The sequence below is a fragment of the Pteropus medius genome, unplaced genomic scaffold (genome assembly GCF_902729225.1).
Source record: "Pteropus medius unplaced genomic scaffold, Ma_sr-lr_union100, whole genome shotgun sequence".
In the NCBI taxonomy this organism is placed as follows: Eukaryota; Metazoa; Chordata; class Mammalia; order Chiroptera; family Pteropodidae; genus Pteropus; species Pteropus medius.
In genome coordinates, this window is record NW_024347790.1 from 7,389,794 (window position 1) to 7,408,093 (window position 18,300).

At 40.7% G+C, this 18,300-nt stretch overlaps 2 protein-coding genes across 6 annotated transcripts; both read left to right on the forward strand.

Moving 5' to 3' along the window:
- The first annotated feature begins 1,667 nt into the window (after window positions 1-1,667).
- On the forward strand, window positions 1,668-5,553 carry COMMD3 (COMM domain containing 3). Its single transcript, XM_039877558.1, has 8 exons — window positions 1,668-1,853; window positions 3,171-3,282; window positions 3,388-3,451; window positions 3,544-3,578; window positions 3,937-3,997; window positions 4,083-4,139; window positions 4,230-4,289; window positions 5,201-5,553. The coding sequence occupies exons 1-8, from the start codon at window positions 1,715-1,717 to the stop codon at window positions 5,258-5,260; spliced, it is 588 nt and encodes a 195-aa protein (XP_039733492.1). The 5' UTR covers window positions 1,668-1,714; the 3' UTR covers window positions 5,261-5,553.
- Window positions 5,554-6,420: 867 nt separating this feature from the next.
- Window positions 6,421-16,790, forward strand: BMI1 (BMI1 proto-oncogene, polycomb ring finger). Of its 5 annotated transcripts, none has more exons than XM_039877552.1 (10): window positions 6,421-7,011; window positions 11,788-11,918; window positions 12,253-12,349; window positions 12,884-12,939; window positions 13,027-13,077; window positions 13,245-13,353; window positions 13,434-13,479; window positions 13,894-13,992; window positions 14,371-14,451; window positions 14,540-16,580. In XM_039877552.1, exons 2-10 carry the CDS (start codon window positions 11,807-11,809, stop codon window positions 14,867-14,869), a joined length of 981 nt encoding a protein of 326 aa, XP_039733486.1. In that variant the 5' UTR covers window positions 6,421-7,011; window positions 11,788-11,806; the 3' UTR covers window positions 14,870-16,580. The 5 variants fall into 5 exon arrangements, with proteins under 5 accessions (XP_039733486.1, XP_039733491.1, XP_039733487.1 ...); XM_039877553.1 differs by lacking the exon at window positions 6,421-7,011 and adding an exon at window positions 7,344-7,486 and having other exon boundaries at window positions 14,540-15,375; XM_039877554.1 differs by lacking the exon at window positions 6,421-7,011 and adding an exon at window positions 10,953-11,045 and having other exon boundaries at window positions 14,540-15,375.
- The last annotated feature ends 1,510 nt before the right edge of the window (window positions 16,791-18,300 follow it).

The window sequence follows — 18,300 nt, forward strand, 5'->3', positions numbered from 1 at the left end:
TAATGCTTTCTTTTTCAACATCAAATTGAGTATGATTACAATTATCAACTCAAATTCTATTAGGGTATTAACAATCAATGTTATGCAAGGTCATAAAATATATGTGTAACAAACATAATGAGCTTGGGTGTTGTTAATATTGTTTAACTTTTACACAACTCTGCCCTGTAAAATATCTCCCTGTGTAAATCAGGTATCTGGAAATTTGTCAACTGGCATTTTACTAGGGTTGAAAACAAGTTTAGAAAGAAAATGAGAGATGGGAAGAAAAGATGAATAAGTTTGTTCCATAAAAACTCTAGGGAGACTCTTTTAAATCCTTCACTGTTCCTACATGCTCATCGAAGTAGAGAGCTAGTTCACATGCCTTTCAAAGCCTTCAAAGAACTGGGTACTTAGTCTGTCCCTGATGCTAAATTATTCCACTTGCATCCTACTGTGCTATCAGATGCTTTCTATGTACTGATGCAAGGTTAAATTTTGACTGTATTCATTAGAAACAATCTTTCAGGTAAGCACCTCAATTAAGCCCAGAAATGTCTTTCACGTTGAGTCTGTTTCAAATAATCTCTCTTGAAGACTAAAATGCCTTTCCTGTTCCTTATCCTTCCCCTCCATCTGTAAAGAACTTGCATTTTGACTTTTACTCTTAAATTCTTTTGATCAAAACGTGTAATCTACTTCGCTTCGAGTTTTTTTTTTTTTTTAAAGAATCACTCTTGTTCTCCAACTTCATAGAACTATAAAGAGGAAGTTAAACTTTATACAATATAGAATCTTTAAAGTTACGGGTATCCAAAACAGAAATTCATGTCTAATAAAACTCTGCCGTTCCTAACTGTACTTTACTGATAACTGAAGTAAATATGTAAAGATTATTTGAGTAATTAAAACTGGACCCATAGCACAAAATTTATATCAGTTTGCTTTTGAACGGTATTTATTTGCAGCGGCATATACAATTTGTAATAATTCTGTCAAATATCTTTGTGCATAATTTATTACTCTCAATTGTTGGAGTACACTACGTACACACGCGCACTACACGTATATGTGTATAAACACACCCCACGCAGGAAGGAATCAATTGCTCTATTCCAGAAATGACAATGATAAAGGAAAAATAAACAAAAATTATACAATTAGAATTCTATAGTCTCACTCACAAAAGGGCAATGCTGGGGAGTTAAGCTGCTGAATAAAAGAACCCCCCCAAACTAAATAACAACCGGTTGCCTTAAATTGGAGCTTCCCGCAGGCTGTCGCGCTGAGTGGTGGGCGGGGAAGGCGTATTTTCGGGGAAGGGGGGTCCGCGATCCTGACACCTTCCACCACTTCCCAAGGGGGTCTTTCAGGGAGCGCGGCCGCGGAGCCCCGCAGGAGCTGGTGACAGTCCTAGGTGGGCACCGAGGGAAAGAGAAAGCACTCAGCGCGTCCACAAAGCGCCCGGGGCCGCCCCTCTCGCACAGGCTTGGCAGCTCCTGCGGCTGGCGCAGAAGGAAGCGGCGGCGGGTGGCGGGGCGCGGGCGGTGGGGGGTGCGGGCGAGTGCGGGCGAGTGCTAGGGCGCCGACCCGGCGGCCGCGGGGGAGGCCCCGGGAGGGGAGGCCCGCAGCCCGCGCTGCCGCCCCGAGCCGCGTGCGCGCGCGGCCGCATCAGCTGAGCGCGCGGCGCGTATCACGTGGTGCGCGTGTCGAAGGTCACAGCGCGCTCACAATGGAGCTCTCGGAGTTCGTGCAGAAAGGCTTCCAGATGCTGGCCGATCCCGGCTCCTTTGACTTCAACGCCTTCACGCTTCTCCTCCGGGCGACTTTCCAGAGCCTGCTGGACGCCCAGGCGGACGAGGCCGTGTTAGGTAAGCCGCTCAACTCTGAGCTGGATCGGCCTGGGTAGAGGGGCGCTCGGAAGAGAGCAGCTAGACCAAGCGAGACCGAGCGAGACGGGGAAAGCCCCGGGAAGAGGAAGTCTCTCCGGGCTTTGCCCTTCGCTCCGGACGGAGTGAGGCGATGTGGCTCTGCTAGAACCCAGAGCGGACCCCGAGCATTGTTCTGTCCCCATTTGGCACCTGCACATAGCCAGTACACGTTCCTCTCCTGATTTCCCGTCCCAGGCTCTTTGTTCCTTTGTAAAGCCCGTGTTCAAGACTTGTTTGTGGCCTAAACATCTAAGGTTTCCAGCCTGGTCTGAGGCAAAAGCTGTTTGACACTTGGACTTCCGCCGGCGAGCTCCCTGGCAATTCAAGCTTTCAGTGCTAGGCTAGCAAAGGTTTTAAAGGTCTGTTTCTAAAGTAATTGCTAGGTCGAATAGTGTTGGCATTTTCCAATTTAGAAAATAATTCAAGTTCTTATGATCACTCCAACACTCTAGTTCAGTTTGTTTTGCACAGGTTCCACACCTAGAACCTTAAAATATGGTGCATAATGTATTGTTCGGCATCAGTTACCAGGAAGCGAGTCCCTTTAAAGTAGTTCTGTCAATGGTAGAGTGCGGTGTTTGCATGGATTGAAAGCATATCTTAAAAGACAAGTCGCTTTTAGATAATTTTCCTAAATATAAATATCCCAACAATTCAAATTTTTGGTTTTTTTCTGTAGTTTCATGAACTAAATACTTGTACAAAAAGTATGAAAGTGGAAGTTCTTTAAACGAAAATAGCTCCACCTGCGTTAATCTCAAAAAAAGAATGGCTGTCAAAAACCTGAAAATATTTTGAAAATTATATTTAATATTCCGAACGGGTGCTCTCCCCTCCCTTGATGTATTAATGTCCATGGAGCCATTTACCCTAAAATCAATCAGTCTTTAGAGGGAACGTTTATTAAATTTACACAATGTAAAATATTTATCTTCTTATTTTCCTCTGAATTTATTCCATCCAGTGTTAGAATGACCACTGTGTAGGTATTTTTACTTTGGTACTGTAATTTTAAAAAGCAGTAAAAATATTAAGGCAAAATCAAAGAAAGGAATTGAGACCAAGAAACAGAATTGTTGATATGTGTTCTTTATTCTGCCATTGACCTTGTTGCTCATCTCTCATTTACTTAATTGCTAGTCCTTACAGTGGAATTCTGTTATCTTGTTAAAGGGGGTTTTACCCAAATTAAAATATCCTTTTAGGAAACATGACTATAAAGAATCACAGGCATCACTGGCAATTAATTTATTTTAGATCACCCAGACTTGAAACATATCGACCCAGTAGTGTTAAAACATTGTCATGCAGCAGCTGCAACTTACATACTGGAAGCAGGAAAGCAAAGAGCTGACAAGTCAACTCTAAGGTACAGGATTTATTTAAATTCCATACATTATCAAATAGTACCTTTATGATTCGAATTTCAGGTTCTAAAATAGTAACTAAATTTTTGCTTCTTTTTTTACTTTAGCACTTATCTAGAAGACTGTAAATTTGATAGAGAGCGAATAGAACTGTTTTGCACGGAATATCAGGTTACTTCTCATTTTTTAAATTAACAATTACTATTTTTCTTCTACTTTGTTTGCAAAGATGTGTTTTCTTTCTTTTTTTTTTCACCCTCCAGAATAATGAGAATTCCCTAGAAATCCTACTGGGAAGGTAGGTACTGTATAATGTGTCAAGTTGAGCCACTTTTCACTTGCAGATATAAATGGAGAGTGCTGGTGTGAAACAAAACAGGGCAAAAAACAGGGATCTTGACCAAAAGAAAAGGGGCCAAAGGGCAAGTGAAACAATTGAAGTTAAGCCAATGTTTTTAAAGATAAAGTTTATTGAGATAATTTTTTAAATGCTCTTTTATTATTGCGAACTTGAAAATAAAGTTTAACAATGTTCTAAATTCACAATGGATTAAAATTGGGGGGAGGGGTTGGAAGGTAGACACCATTCTTAGTAAAGAAAAATACTGTAAGTTTTCTGTAGATATTGTGTATAAAATTATCATTGTATCTTTCAGTATAGGAAGATCTCTGCCTCATATAACTGATGTTTCTTGGCGTTTGGAATATCAGATAAAGGTAAAGTTTAGCTGTTCTCTAGGGTTATATAGGAAACTTAAAAGAAATACAGTTAAATGCTGAAATGTATGTGTTGTTATTTCAGACAAATCAACTTCATAAGATGTACAGACCTGCATATTTGGTGACCTTAAATGTAGAGGTATTTATACGTAAGCCCCGACTAAAATTAAATGTGTAATGGAATTTAAAGTTCCTTGATTGAAATAATCGGCATTTTTTTCTTCCCTAGAACATTGATTCCCGATCCCACCCAGAGATTAGCTTTAGTTGCAACATGGAACAATTACAGGTACAGTATTAGGATCTGTGAATATGCCTATCTTTTTATAGATCTTGGAGAATTATACTTTTAGAAAGTTCAAAAGAAAAATAATCTAACCATCTGTCAGTAGATAATGAAGATTGTTTAAGGATTTAATGGGAAAGGGACTTCAAAAGCAATATTTTAACATAGGCTTCACTTTTGAAATTAAGATGTCACTAACAGAATTGATCTATATTTGCTGTTCCCACCGATTAAAATAAACTTCTGAAGTGTAGTGTTGAGTGTAATTTCCTTCTATTTTTGATGAGTTTGATCCAATAGGACCAAGCAAAATTAAGAGCATGGCTTTGAAAATGTCTCTTTTGCTTTCAGACACTGAATTAAACTTTCAAAATGGGATTTTTTAAACAGTGGTTTTAAATGACTTTTTATAAAGGGGGAACCGTTTACATTGCCAGTGTAAGACTGGGGAAATTCAAAACTACATTAATTGGTGGACATGACAACGAATTTATTTCTCACCACTTAAAAAAAAGGAAGATCATTGCTTGAAATTTTGATGAAATTAAATTTTCCAAAAGGCATCTCCTGCAGAGTTTTAATGTAACCATTAATCAAACTTTAAACTTTCAGAAAATGTGAATACAGACATCATCTTTGTTAGATAACTTGAGAAGTTTAATTTAGATATACCTTGCCTAAGATTCACTTAGAAATCGTATTTCAAATCTGAGGACAAGTAGCCGATTTGAAGATGAGCTGTTTTAGAGGAAAACCTTCTTTTGAACCATAATGGTTTGTCAAAGGTTAATAACCTCGTGAATTTTAACTTATTTAGAAAGAGTCTTCCGACTTTTTCTTGCATCTTTCTCAAACTTGGATACTTCTTTCCCGTGTTTTATCCTAACAAACGTGGCATTATATACGTCTTTTAGGACTTAGTGGGGAAACTTAAAGATGCTTCGAAAAGCATGGAAAGAGCAAGTCAATTGTAACTTGGGGAAGTTAGCGATCTGCCCGGGTCTAGAAGAGGACCAGGAACGCCTTGCCGTCGGCCGAACCGTCATTTGTGCAAGCTGAATGTCTTCCTTTTCAATAGAAAAAAAAAAATTCCTTTTGGATTGATGACACTCAATTTTGACACATTTTGCTTTTGCGAAAGTTAAATTCTGCCTAAGTGTTTGAGTCTTTAGTGTTAACTGTACATTCATCCCATTTTTATCTTTTTTCAAGACTTCTAAAAGGAAATAGCATTTACACTGAATAAATGAGTTCCCACCAAAACTGGCGAGCGTTTGTTTGGATGTGAGTTTGTGTATCAATTATTACTCTGAAGATATAGAACGATCAGCGTTAACTTTTAACGATCGATTTTCTGTGGATTAAAGTTAACCACAGTGGGAAGGATGCGAACTCCGGGGTTTGTTGAAAACCCCAGCTTCGGGACTTGGGACTCGGGCGCGGTCGGCCCGCGGCGGGGAGCTGGCCCGTCCCGTTACCTGAGCCGGAGGGCTCGTCCGCAACCGGAGCCTCGCCCGTGGGGCTCCCGAGGCCGGGCCCCGCCAGCCCCCGCGCGGAGCCCCTGCCCGGAGCGAGCGGCTGCCCGCGCGCGCCCCGCCTCGGCCGCTGGCGGACGGGCGAAGTAAGGGGCTGGCGCGGCAGCGGGAAGACAGGGGCGGGCGCTGTTGTTTCCGCGAGCCCAACTCGGGCGCAGGTTCCGCGCGGCGGCGCCGGAGTCTGGGCCGCAGCCCGTGGGGGCGGTGGCCCGTGCTCTCCTTGGCGGGAGCCGGTGGACGTGTGCGCCGCGGAAGGAGGCGGACGGCAGAAAGAAAGAAATAACGGCGGGGGGGCTGTGGGCTGAGCGGCGTGCGGGGCCGGAGCGATGCCCGCGCCGAGAGCAGGGTGGCGCGTGTGGCGTTGTGGAGAAATGTCTCCGCAGCCGCACCAGCGCCGCCGCAGCCGCCGCCGCGCAGAGCGAGGGGGAGGGTGCTGGGTCGCGCTGCTCCGAGGGGAGGGGGCGGCCGCGGGCCCGACTACACCGACACTAATTCCCAGGCCGCCCTTAAGGAATGAGGGGGAGCACGTGACCCGGTGGGGGCGGCGGGGGGGAGGGCGGGCGGACTCTGAGCCATTTTGGAGCCGGTGTCAGTTTTCCACTCTGCCTTCAGCGGTGCATTTTTTTCCACCCTCCCTCCCCCTCTCATCCTTCCTCCTCCCCCCGCCTCTCCGCACGCACACACACCCCCACCCTCCCCCCCCACAGCAACTATGAAATAATAATCGTAGTATTAAAGGCAGAGATCGGGGCGAGACAATGGGGATGTTGGCGAGGGAGCCCCGATCCGGATTAGAAACACCTCCCAGCCCCGCAGAATAATACTGATCGCGCCCCCTCCGCGCGCTCCCTCCCCCGAGTGCGGAGCGGGAGGCGGCGGCGGCGGCGGCCGAGGAGGAGGAGGAGGAGGCCCCGGAGGAGGAGGCGTTGGAGGCCCCGGAGGAGGAGGCCGAGGCGGAGGAGGAGGAGGCCGAGGCGGAGGCGGAGGAGGAGGCCGGGCTCGGGAGGCGGCATGAGCCGAGCGCCGCGGCCGCGGCTCCTCTCGGCTGCGCTCGTTGCCCATTGACAGCGGCGTCTGCAGCTCGCTTCAAGATGGCCGCTTGGCTCGCATTCATTTTCTGCTGAACGACTTTTAACTTTCATTGTCTTTTCCGCCCGCTTCGATCGCCTCTCGCCAGCTGCTTCTTCTGGGTACGTAGGAGGCCAGGCGCCCCCGGGCCGGGGCCGGGGGCCGCCGGGGGCCGCGCGGGGCTCGGGCCGACCGCGGGTGGACGGGGAGCGGCCCCCCCCGCCTCGCCCCGCCGGCCGGGAGGGCGCTGACAGCGTGGGCGCCGAGCCCCGCGCCGCCGCCCGCCCGCCCCGCGCGCCGCCCGGCCCCGCGCGCCGCCCGCGCCCGCGAGCGCGCGCCCGCGTCGCCCGCCGACTCCCGCGGCGCCGGGACCGACCCGCAGCCCGCGCCGCGCCGCCGCCGCCGCCGCCAGCCGGGCTCGGCGCCGCTCCAGCCGCCGCCCGCTCAGCCCCGGACGCGCCGCGCGCGGCCCCACGTTTTAGTTCCTTTCTCCCCCGAGCGCCCCTCTACACCCTCGCGACGCGCATGGCCCCCGAGAAGAACACTTCTGTTTGCAGCCTCTGCGGCTCTCGCGGCCACGGCGCCCTTTGTTGAGAGGTAGATTTTGATGAAACGGGGACGGGTTCCTGAAATCGGGAGCTGCTTGGGTCAAGTGGCTTCCCTCCTCTCCCGAAGAAAAGGCTTTTGAGGGGTTTGAACATCCAGAGAACGCCCCCATTTTATAGGGACGGGTTGCGTGGGGGGCAGCGGTCCCGCCAAGGTGGATGTTAGACTGGGGAGAGCCCAAACAAAAATGTTATTAACTTAAGTTGGAGGGACACTTGTGTGAGATTGGATGGCTTGTAAGATGGCGGTTCCCAGTTGTTTCTAAGGTCTCCTGCATTTGCGTTTAAAATGGTAAAGTTTTCAAGGTGTTATTTATTGGTTGCCTAGAGTAAGTTCTCTAAACATCACTTGGGACATGCTCACCGAGACACGTGTATTTCAAATTTGGAGCTTTTTTTTGGAGTGATGATGGTGACTGGACGTTAGTCTTGCAGGAGGTTTCCTTTCTTTGAAGCTTCTTTTTCTTCTTCTTTTCTCTCTTTTGGAGACAATTTTTCTCTCACCCTCTATTATGGGGCGCATTTACAACCACAACTTAAGTCCACTGCACTTTGTAGATTTTGCTAAATGTCAGCATAGGTCATATAGTAAAAGAGATGCCTGGAAAAGAAGCACTAAAAAGTTGACTGTGATTACGCAGTCTCTTGGGTTTGACAGCGATAAAACATGATCTTTTTCCTAGAGATTTACAGTTAATAATTGGAAGTAAACAACTAGAGAGACTGTGATCATTCCCAATTGCAATAAAAGGATTTAGTGGGCTTAGTGGTCACGGTTCAATATTTGAAAGAGAAGCATGCATTAACCCCTTCCCTTAAAGTAGGCAAAATTCTGGGCATATTTATTTATCCAAATCCAAGTGTACGTTGGTGGTATCTGGAATGTTATGAGTAGTTCAACCTATATTTCATAGGAACCTTAACCCCCAAGTTCTAGAAACACATTATAAGCTTCATTAAACACTTGAAATTTAAGGATGCAAATTGTTTACGGTATGTACAACTTATGAGACTATGTTAACATTCGAGTTTTATTTTAAGTAGATTAATCAGAATCCCTTAAAGGTTGATTTTTATGAGCAAATATATAAATTTTTTAATACTTGAGTTCATTCCCATACTTCTGCCCCAGAATGCAAAGGTGTTTGAAATAACCTACCTGTGCAAGTTATATGCCTGAGTAACAGGATCTTTAAAGCCATATAAAAGTCACTCTGTGTGTGTATGTGTATGCACACACACACACTTTTGTAAGAAAATCGAGCACTTAATTGTATTTGATAAATCCATTAATACTCTGCCTCCAAGTTGTTGGATGTGCATTAAGTGCCCACATAGGCAAAATTCTTTCTAGGAGTCAAGTTAACCCCTGCTTCACCCATACTTGTGTTGGGCTGTAAGCCACAAGTGGGGTTGTGGCGTTCATTTGCATTTCTTAGATTGCAATATCAAGTTGATTGTTAACATAAGAACTTGCTTCTGTTTTCCTTCATTTTGACATTAGTGGTGTTAGGCCTCCAAGGAAACACAGCCCCAACTAAGTATGCTATAATGGCAAGTTTTAATTATTAAATATTTTTACCATTATATGTTTGGTGCATTTTTGCTTGCTTGACTGGAAGTTTCTGTGTTGGGACCTAGAAGTTTTCCATTTTTAAGGTGAGAATATTTCTTAAATCTTATCAGCATGTCAAACATTTTCAAAGTCTTCATTAAGCTGCCAGTACTTGCAAACGGTATAAAAAGACAAAGAACTGATTTTTATATATGTAACAAAGTGGTACTTACTAGCATTATAAATGACAGTAGGGGTGTGGCCAAATTCTTCTGAACTGAGGTAGAGCAGTTGTGTGAATTAGGACTTAAGATGAATTTTGAAAGGGTTTTGGTCAAGTACATGGGACTTAAATGTTCAAACCCAACCAGTAGATTACCCCTCACTGAAGTCTGATTGTTTTCTGTGTTAATATTTGTTTGTCTTGTGTTGGTTTTCTGTAAAATAGAGAAGTAAAGGCAGCTCTTTTTATTGAAGCCCCTAACCTAAACTTCGTGATCTGTGGCGTTAGTGTGATATGTATTCATAGGCAGACAAAAGTATCACCTAGCTAACTATCTTTCTAGGAAAGATCCTGTGGTGTCACAAGGAGAGTTTCCTTTAAGAACCAAGAGGCTTGTCTTTAATCACCAAGTACAATGGATTTAACTATTGCTACTCTTTAGGGACACACTGCTCCATCCACAACTCCTTTGCAACCCTACTTAGATTTATATCAATATGTTGACAATATTCTTCTAAGCAAGTAACTCAAAGGTAACTGAAGAGCCATACATGAAGTTTTATGGTTGAAATTGCTGGTTGCCACTGTAGGCAATTTCATAAAAGAGGCTTTGTTTTGTTTTTACCGTTTTTTAGTACTCTAAAGCTTTTAGTTTCAGCTGTTGAGGTATGTTGATTAGTATTTCCCTCTTCTGCATTAAAATTTCTTATGAATTAAAACCTCAGATACATCTTCAAGTTTCACAAGCTCCTATTCAAGGCAGCTTTGAGAATGTACTTCAGACAGATCTTGAAGCTTAGTCTTATTTCAGGTTCTGAAATGAATGAAGTAGGGGTAAGAAATGTATTTTTCAAGAATATTACACGAAGTAATTGACTTCCCTGATTGTCCGCTGGTGTATTGTGGCTGACAGTTCCCCACCGTGTCCTTATAATATATGATATCTGTTGGGAATATCATTTCACCGTGTGGGGGTTTGTATGGAGGTTAGGCTGAGAAAATGATATTTGTTTTTCTCTCCTGTCGTTGCTCTGGGTTGACAAGGTGTTGATTTAGCGTTGGGAATGAGCTGGTCACGTGGTTCTTTACATATTGTCACTATTGTACGGATGAAAGTACTTTTTCTTGCCTCCAGCATAACTCAAATAAAACACAGGGCTTTGCCCGCTCCTTATCTTCTTGTAAAACAGATTTCAGTTTTCATCCTTTCCGAAACTTCATATCGCTCGTCTAATCTACAGAAGTTCATATTAGAGAAGAAAGCTTTGAGGAGGTTCAGTTCAATGAACATCTCTGCAATTTGAGCCCTGACAGTTTCGGGCTAAGTGCACAGTTGGCAATTCTCAAAAGATCCCTTCGTGGAATTTCTTACCTAGCGATTGCTAACAGGACAGACCGAAATAGTCAAGATATGAAAGCTCTTCGCACCAAGTCGACGTGGAAAGAGGCCCCCAAGAGTGTGCGAAATGGCCCGGAGTGCTGTTTGCATTTTCATGTACCACTCGCGGGCTCTGGGGTCCTTCAGCCTGCCTGCGGAATAGCCGCAGGCTGGGCTTCAGCTCCCCAGCGCCGCGGGCCTCGTGGGGCCGCCCCACCCCCGCGCCGCAGCGCCCGCACCCCACCCCGCCCCCGCGCCGGCCCCGCCCCCGCGCCGCGCCGGCCCCTCCCCCGCGCCCTCCCGCCGCCGCTGCCGCGGGGCCGCCCGCACACCCGCCGAAGCTCCGGGCTCTGCCCGGCTCAGCGCGGAGTTGTAGCGGTGGCCGGATGCCAAGTGTAAGTGTAAGTTGCTATGGAAACCCCCACAGAGGCAAGTTCCGAATCCGGAGCAAGACTGAGCCCCGGGCGCCGCCAGATCCGCCCCTCGCATCCCGGCCCCCGGGCGTCCGTGCGCTCAGGCCCCAACCCAAGGCCGACTTGAGGTGCTTCTGCTGCGGTCCCGGCACCCAGCTCCGGAAATGCCAGGGATGCAGATAGAGCAGAATTTGTTTTCCCTTTGTATTAAGGAAAAACGTGCCAGGTTCTGGTTTCTGGAAGCGCCTAAAACAACAGGAACCCCTGGAAAGCCAGGGCATGCTCCCGGGTTTTCGATTGAAGATCCATAGGAAAGTTTTACAGTAAATTGGGAGAGTCTGAACAAGCCCTAGTGGTTGGCAAATATCTGCGGGGATTGTGTGGCGTCTGCAGCAGCCGTGGGGCTGCTAGGCTGGAGGACAAATGGAAGAAAGACCCGAGTACTCTTGGCTCCCAGCCCCCACCCCAGACCTTTTTCTTCTCTCTGCTGGAATGACCTGAGGGACCACAAGTTATTTTAGTAGGAACCTTTTTCACCATTTCAGTAGAATTGATTCAAGTCTGATTAGTAAATTTCTTCTGTAGAAAATGTTGGGACAGACTAGCTGTACAGTATTAAACGAGTTTTATGTGAGCTCAGCATTTCAGAGTGTATGGTTTCTAGGAGTTGGAGACAATGTCGATTCTCTTTCTGTGAATTATGGCCAACATTTCTGTCTTGCAGGATCCTTTATCAAGCAGAAATGCATCGAACAACTAGAATCAAGATCACTGAGCTAAATCCCCACCTAATGTGTGTTCTTTGTGGAGGGTATTTTATTGATGCCACAACCATAATAGAATGTCTACATTCCTGTAAGTACAAAGTTCTAGATTTTTTTGTGTGTCATCTATGTCATATTTGTCCTGAAATAGAAAAACTACTGATAATTCTGCAGTCTCTGAGATTGTTGGTACAAAGTGATGAAATCGTTTTCTCCTCTTGCATTTAATGACTTTTTGTTAATATTTACTTAGTAAAAGATTATATAAGTATGCAATGCATAAGGTTCTCAGGATAATGAGTTAATTTAATTGGAAATACTTTTCGAAATTTACCATTTTGCTACTATTTGTTCTCTGTTTCTGACACTAATTTTAATATTTAGTGTATAATTTCTAAATTTACAAAATGTGTTTCTACTTCTAGTCTGTAAAACGTGTATTGTACGTTACCTGGAGACCAGCAAGTATTGTCCTATCTGTGATGTCCAAGTTCACAAAACCAGACCACTACTGAATATAAGGTAGGAAAATGTTTAAAATCGTTGTTTATAATTGTTATTGGAATTGCATAATTTAGTGATGGTTACCGTAGTTATTTCTTCACAGAAAATTTACCCTCAAATCCCCACCTTTGTGGAAGATAGCCCTTAATTTCTTGCCATGTTAATACTAACTTGAAACAAAGTTCAGTATCAATACAGTGATTTTTAAGATTTTAAAAACCCATCTTGTTAAAACCAAATCAGTTCAAACAAGAGTCAGTGTGTTTAAAGTGCTACCATTCTCTCTTTATTCTTTCATATTAGTTAATTTAGTGATGACTCTGAGAGGGGAAAGAATTTATTATTAAATATAAGATAAAATATTTTTCTGCTTATTTAAAAGAGTGCTTTTATATAAAGAATTTTATTCTCATAAATGTTATCTTATTGACATCGTTACAAACAGTGTCACAATAAAATAAAATACCATAGCACTGAAAACAAAGAATCTATAACTGGACATTTTTAGTTTTTGTCATATTAGTTTACTTTTCTAACTTAACTCTTTTTCAGGTCAGATAAAACTCTTCAAGATATTGTATATAAATTAGTTCCAGGGCTTTTCAAAAGTGAGTAGCTTACTTAAAAATGAGTCTTTAAAAAAATAGTAGTTTTATCTAGTATACCAAATGTTTAAGTCTTTTTTCCCCCTTTAGATGAAATGAAGAGAAGAAGGGATTTTTATGCAGCTCATCCTTCAGCTGATGGTAAACTCTTTGGAGGGGGGAAGATATTTTATTTGGAGAGAGAACCTGTTATTCAGTAACATTAAAATTAAATATAATCTAAAGTACCATTTCCATTCTCCCGTGTGCATATAACATTTAATTAAATATTTAATTTTTGAATATTTAATTTCAAAATGTCTTTACAGCTGCCAATGGTTCTAATGAAGATAGAGGAGAAGTTGCAGATGAAGACAAGAGAATTATAACTGATGATGAAATAATAAGCTTATCCATTGAATTCTTTGACCAGAACAGGTAAATTCTTTAGAAAATGTGTTTTATGCTCAGATGTTTATTAGAAACATTCTTCCACTAATAAATTATCTATTTCTTAGATTGGATCGGAAAGTAAACAAAGACAAGGAGAAATCTAAAGAGGAGGTAGGTTCCATGTCACAAAAACATAAAAGAAATATTGTTTAGATTCTAAATTTTATGAGTTTATGTTGCCCTTTAGAATATTCTGAGGTCAGATGATGCTGTCAGATAGAAGAAAATGGTCATGTTTGATGTTCAAGAGTGACCTATATTTGATCTGATAATATATACAATTTATTTTTTATGTGATTACTATTCTTACAAAATATTTTAAATGTTTAATGTTTTGATGAAGTTTCCTTATTTAGGAATCTGTTCATTTAATATTTGTAAAAGTAGTAAACTCAAAAGTATAGATGAGAATTTAGTCACATCCCAGTTTTGAGGATACCTTTTATCATATTCAGGCTATCTAATTGAAACTTTTTTTAACCTGAAAGTTAAGAATAAAAAAGTTACTTTTCTAAATGTACTTAGGTGAATGATAAAAGATATTTACGATGCCCAGCAGCAATGACTGTGATGCACCTAAGAAAGTTTCTCAGAAGTAAAATGGACATACCTAATACTTTCCAGGTACCCACTTTATAGCCTTCATGCATTTTATGTAGATCTCTCTCTCTTTTTTTTAATTCAGTGACTTTTTTCTGTTTGAATTCTGAACCCCAAAAACAACAGAAAAATTTTTTTAAAATTAATTTAGCACTTAATTTGGAAATATCTCTTAAAATGTTTGGTATGAATTCTGTTTTATTCTGTGAAAATAAATCCCTTAATAATTTCAAGAAATATTTTTCATCATTCGAGGTTTCAAGAGGGATTCTTTCTTGTCCAAATGTTTGGAAAAAATGTTTTTTAAAAAGCAATTTTGGATTATATTTAGATGACCAAAAAAATCTAGATTTGCCTTTGTTCTTTGTGATACTTAATAATTGAAATATTATTATTCAATAGATTGATGTCATGTATGAAGAGGAACCTTTAAAGGATTACTATACACTAATGGATATTGCCTACATTTATACCTGGAGAAGGGTAAGTAGTGTATGTAATACTTGCAGATTATTGTAGTAAACTGTATTTAAAGAGTTAAGGCTGATTTTTTTTCCTTTTAACATTGTAGAATGGTCCACTTCCTTTGAAATACAGAGTTCGACCTACTTGTAAAAGAATGAAGATCAGTCACCAGAGAGATGGACTGACAAATGCTGGAGAACTGGAAAGTGACTCTGGGAGTGACAAGGCCAACAGCCCAGCAGGAGGTATTCCCTCCACCTCTTCTTGTTTGCCTAGCCCCAGTACTCCAGTTCAGTCTCCTCATCCTCAGTTTCCTCACATTTCCAGTACTATGAATGGAACCAGCAACAGCCCCAGCGGTAACCACCAATCTTCTTTTGCCAATAGACCTCGAAAATCGTCAGTAAATGGATCGTCAGCAACTTCATCTGGTTGATGCCTGAGACTGTTAAGGAAAAAATTTTAAACCCCTGATTTATATAGATATCTTCATGCCATTACAGCTTTATAGATGCTAATACATGTGACTATCGTCCACTTTGCTTTCTTTTGTAGTGACATTAAATTTGGCTATAAAAGATGGACTAGATGTGATATTCATACGGACGTTAATTGAAAAGAAAGATTGTTCCTATAAATAATTGGTTTCTGAGAAGGCAGGCAAGATTTTTTTCTGTGTGTTAGGAAAGATATGAAATGGTTTCTGTAACTGTTGTTTGGATTTGAAAATATACTGCAGTGGATATAAACATTGGGCCATAGTTTGTTAATCTCAACTAACGCCTACATTACATTCTCCTTGATTGTTCTTGTTATTAAGCTGTTTTGTGAACGTGTAGAAAACAAGTGCTTTTTACCTGGAAATTCAACAAACAGAATATGCATAGAATAATGCATTCTATGTAGCCATGTCACTGTGAATAACAATTTCTTGCATATTTAGCCATTTTGATTCCTGTTTGATTTTTACTTCTCTGTTGCTACGCAAAACCGATCAAAGGAAAGTAAACTTCAGTTTTACAATCTGTATGCCTAAAAGCGGGTACTACCGTTTATTTTACTGACTTGTTTAAATGATTCGCTTTTGTAAGAATCAGATGGCATTATGCTTGTTGTACAATGCCATATTGGTATATGACATAACAGGAAACAGTATTGTATGATATATTTATAAATACTATAAAGAAAATATTGTGTTTCATGCACTCAGAAATGGTTGTTAAAATTCTCCCAACTGGTTCGACCGTTGCAGATACCTTACATTTGAGCCTTATTGGCATAGGATATTTTTAATGTGGATAGCTAATTCTAAAGTCTGTTCCATTGGAAGCAATTGGCAAGTCATAATACTGACTCTAGTGACACATGTTTACTTTTAAAATATACTGTTGCAGTAAAGAAAAATTTTAAGTAATTTGGAAATAGTATCTTTATTTCTCATTGCATATGATAAAATTAATGTTTTTAAAATGCATATTGATCACTATAATCCTAAAACAAATTTTTAAATCAGCAAATTGCTGGAAAAAGGCATTTTATCTAAAATTATTTTAGTATGTGGTACAGCATAATTTCAAATTTAAGAGTTGCTTTTACAGTTTGAAACAATGGCATATGCCCTCTCATGTCTGGAAATAGAAGCAATTTATTATGAGCTTCTACAGGTATTAATTTTTAGAGCGAGCATGTTGAGTTTAAAATATGAATAACCCCCCAAATTTTGCAGTTCATGTTTTGCTTTGGTCGAACTTGGTGTTTTCATCACCCATCAGTTATTTGTGAGGGTGTTTATTCTATCTGAATATTGTTTCATGTTTGTATGGGAAAATTGTAGCTAAACCTTTCATTGTCCTCAGTCTGCAAAAGAAGCACAATTCTATTGCTTTGTCTTGCTTATAGTCATTAAATCATTACTTTTACATATATTGCTGTTACTTCTGCTTTCTTTGAAAATACAGTAAATGAAGTTTTATGAAACCACAAAATACATATATTTTTATTTTGACCTAAATTTGTACAGTTCCCACTGTGTTGTTTCTAATTATAGATGTAAAATTAAATTTCATTTGTAATCGGGAAAAAAATCCAATAAAAAGGATATTCGTTTAGAAAATAGCTAAGATTTTAATAAAAATTTGATATGAAAAGCACAATGTGCAGAAGTTTTGGAAACACTATTGTGGATAACAACAGGTAAAAGGTAAAGAGAATCCATTGCTGTCTTAAATAGTAATGTTGCTAAGAACATGATTTGTTGTATAATTGCTTGAAAGCCCAATTGAAAGATGTATCTGTTTATTTACTCTATAATCTTTGAAGTAAAAGTTACCCATGTTTGCCAATTTTGGTGAATTTAACTCATTTTTCTAGGCCTCAAGTTTTTCATGATGTTATCTAAGACTAAAGTTAATTAATGGAAGTTTCAGGTGGTATTTTTACTTTGGATGCTCAATGGTGTATAAAAATGAAAAACTTTTTCAAAGACTAAAAACTTCAAACGCTAGTGGACTGTCATTTGATTTAATACCAAGTTGTAAGATCAACGTGAAACTTAGACTTTACATTTCAGCCTTTTAATGATGGACTTATTTTTGAAGTTACCTATTAAAATACCAGATAGTATGTTTATGGCTTATTTAACACTTATATTTGAAAATGTCCATTTTCTTTTTTTTGCAAGAGGATATTTTTCCCTATTCAATTTGAAAATTGCTGAAGTGTTAATGGATATTTGAGCTAAAACTTGTCTTTTACTAAAACAAAAAAGATTACAGTGTTTTGCATTCTCCCATAACCAGCTATTACAGTTCTGACAAGATTTAAAACTTTTGCTAAATTACCACTTAAAATTTCAACTTTAAAAAAACTCATATCAAAGCTGCTAACTCTGTAACTCTTAGCAGTAAAAGTCGGGTACATGGAAAATAGGCTTTAAGTTTGGCTTTTGCTTCTGAAAAGTATTCTAGGATTCTATACCACAAAGATGTTAACAAAATATTTCACAGAAAATGCCTCAATTGATTTCACAGATTTTAGCTTAAATACAGAAAAAGAATGAGGCTGGTTGCTGTTGTGTAAACAGTGATCTATCTTGCTTTACACATGCATACCACTTTACAAGTACTTTTTACTTTTAAAATTGCCGGCCGTTAATTGCACTGAGTTGGAAAAAAAAAAAGTTGTCTTCAGTTGACTTAACCTACCAACTATATTGTTTTGTTTCCATATCTGTATGTGGAAATGTTAGGATCTCAAGGTGTCATGCAACAGGCAGAGTAAGCTGGTAGTGACTTTTCTTTCCTCTTTATCCTTTCCTTATTTTCCCAATATCTGGTTTTAGTTCTTTTGTTAAGTCTTTCCATACAGTCATAGGCCTACGAAGACTAAGTTTTGTTATGAAATTTTAAAAGGAATTTAATAGGAACCCATGTGATATACTATTTGCATTGACCAACGAGAAATGAACATGTTTGGTTTTTAAAAAAATAGCTTATGGTCATGTTTTGAGGGGATGGATGTTAATTTTAGAAACAATCTGCATTGGGAACCTATTCTCTTAGAATTCTGTTGTTGAGATGAAGGAAGTGTATTTTTCATTTTCCTTTATACCTTAAAGGTTTTATTAATGTATCTTTTCATTGCCCCTGGAATGACAGGTGAAATTCTGATTTAGTTTAGTGTTTTCCCCCATACAGTCTAACTCACATTTTATCCCAAACCAAAGGTTTTAATGAAATCACATTTAAAACGAACCTTTTAAAAAAACGATATATACTTTTAAAGACATCTAATGGTGCAAGGGAGGATAGAACGCAGCTCCAGCATGAGGTTCTAGGGGTAGATAACGTCATTTCACCTGAGAATGTT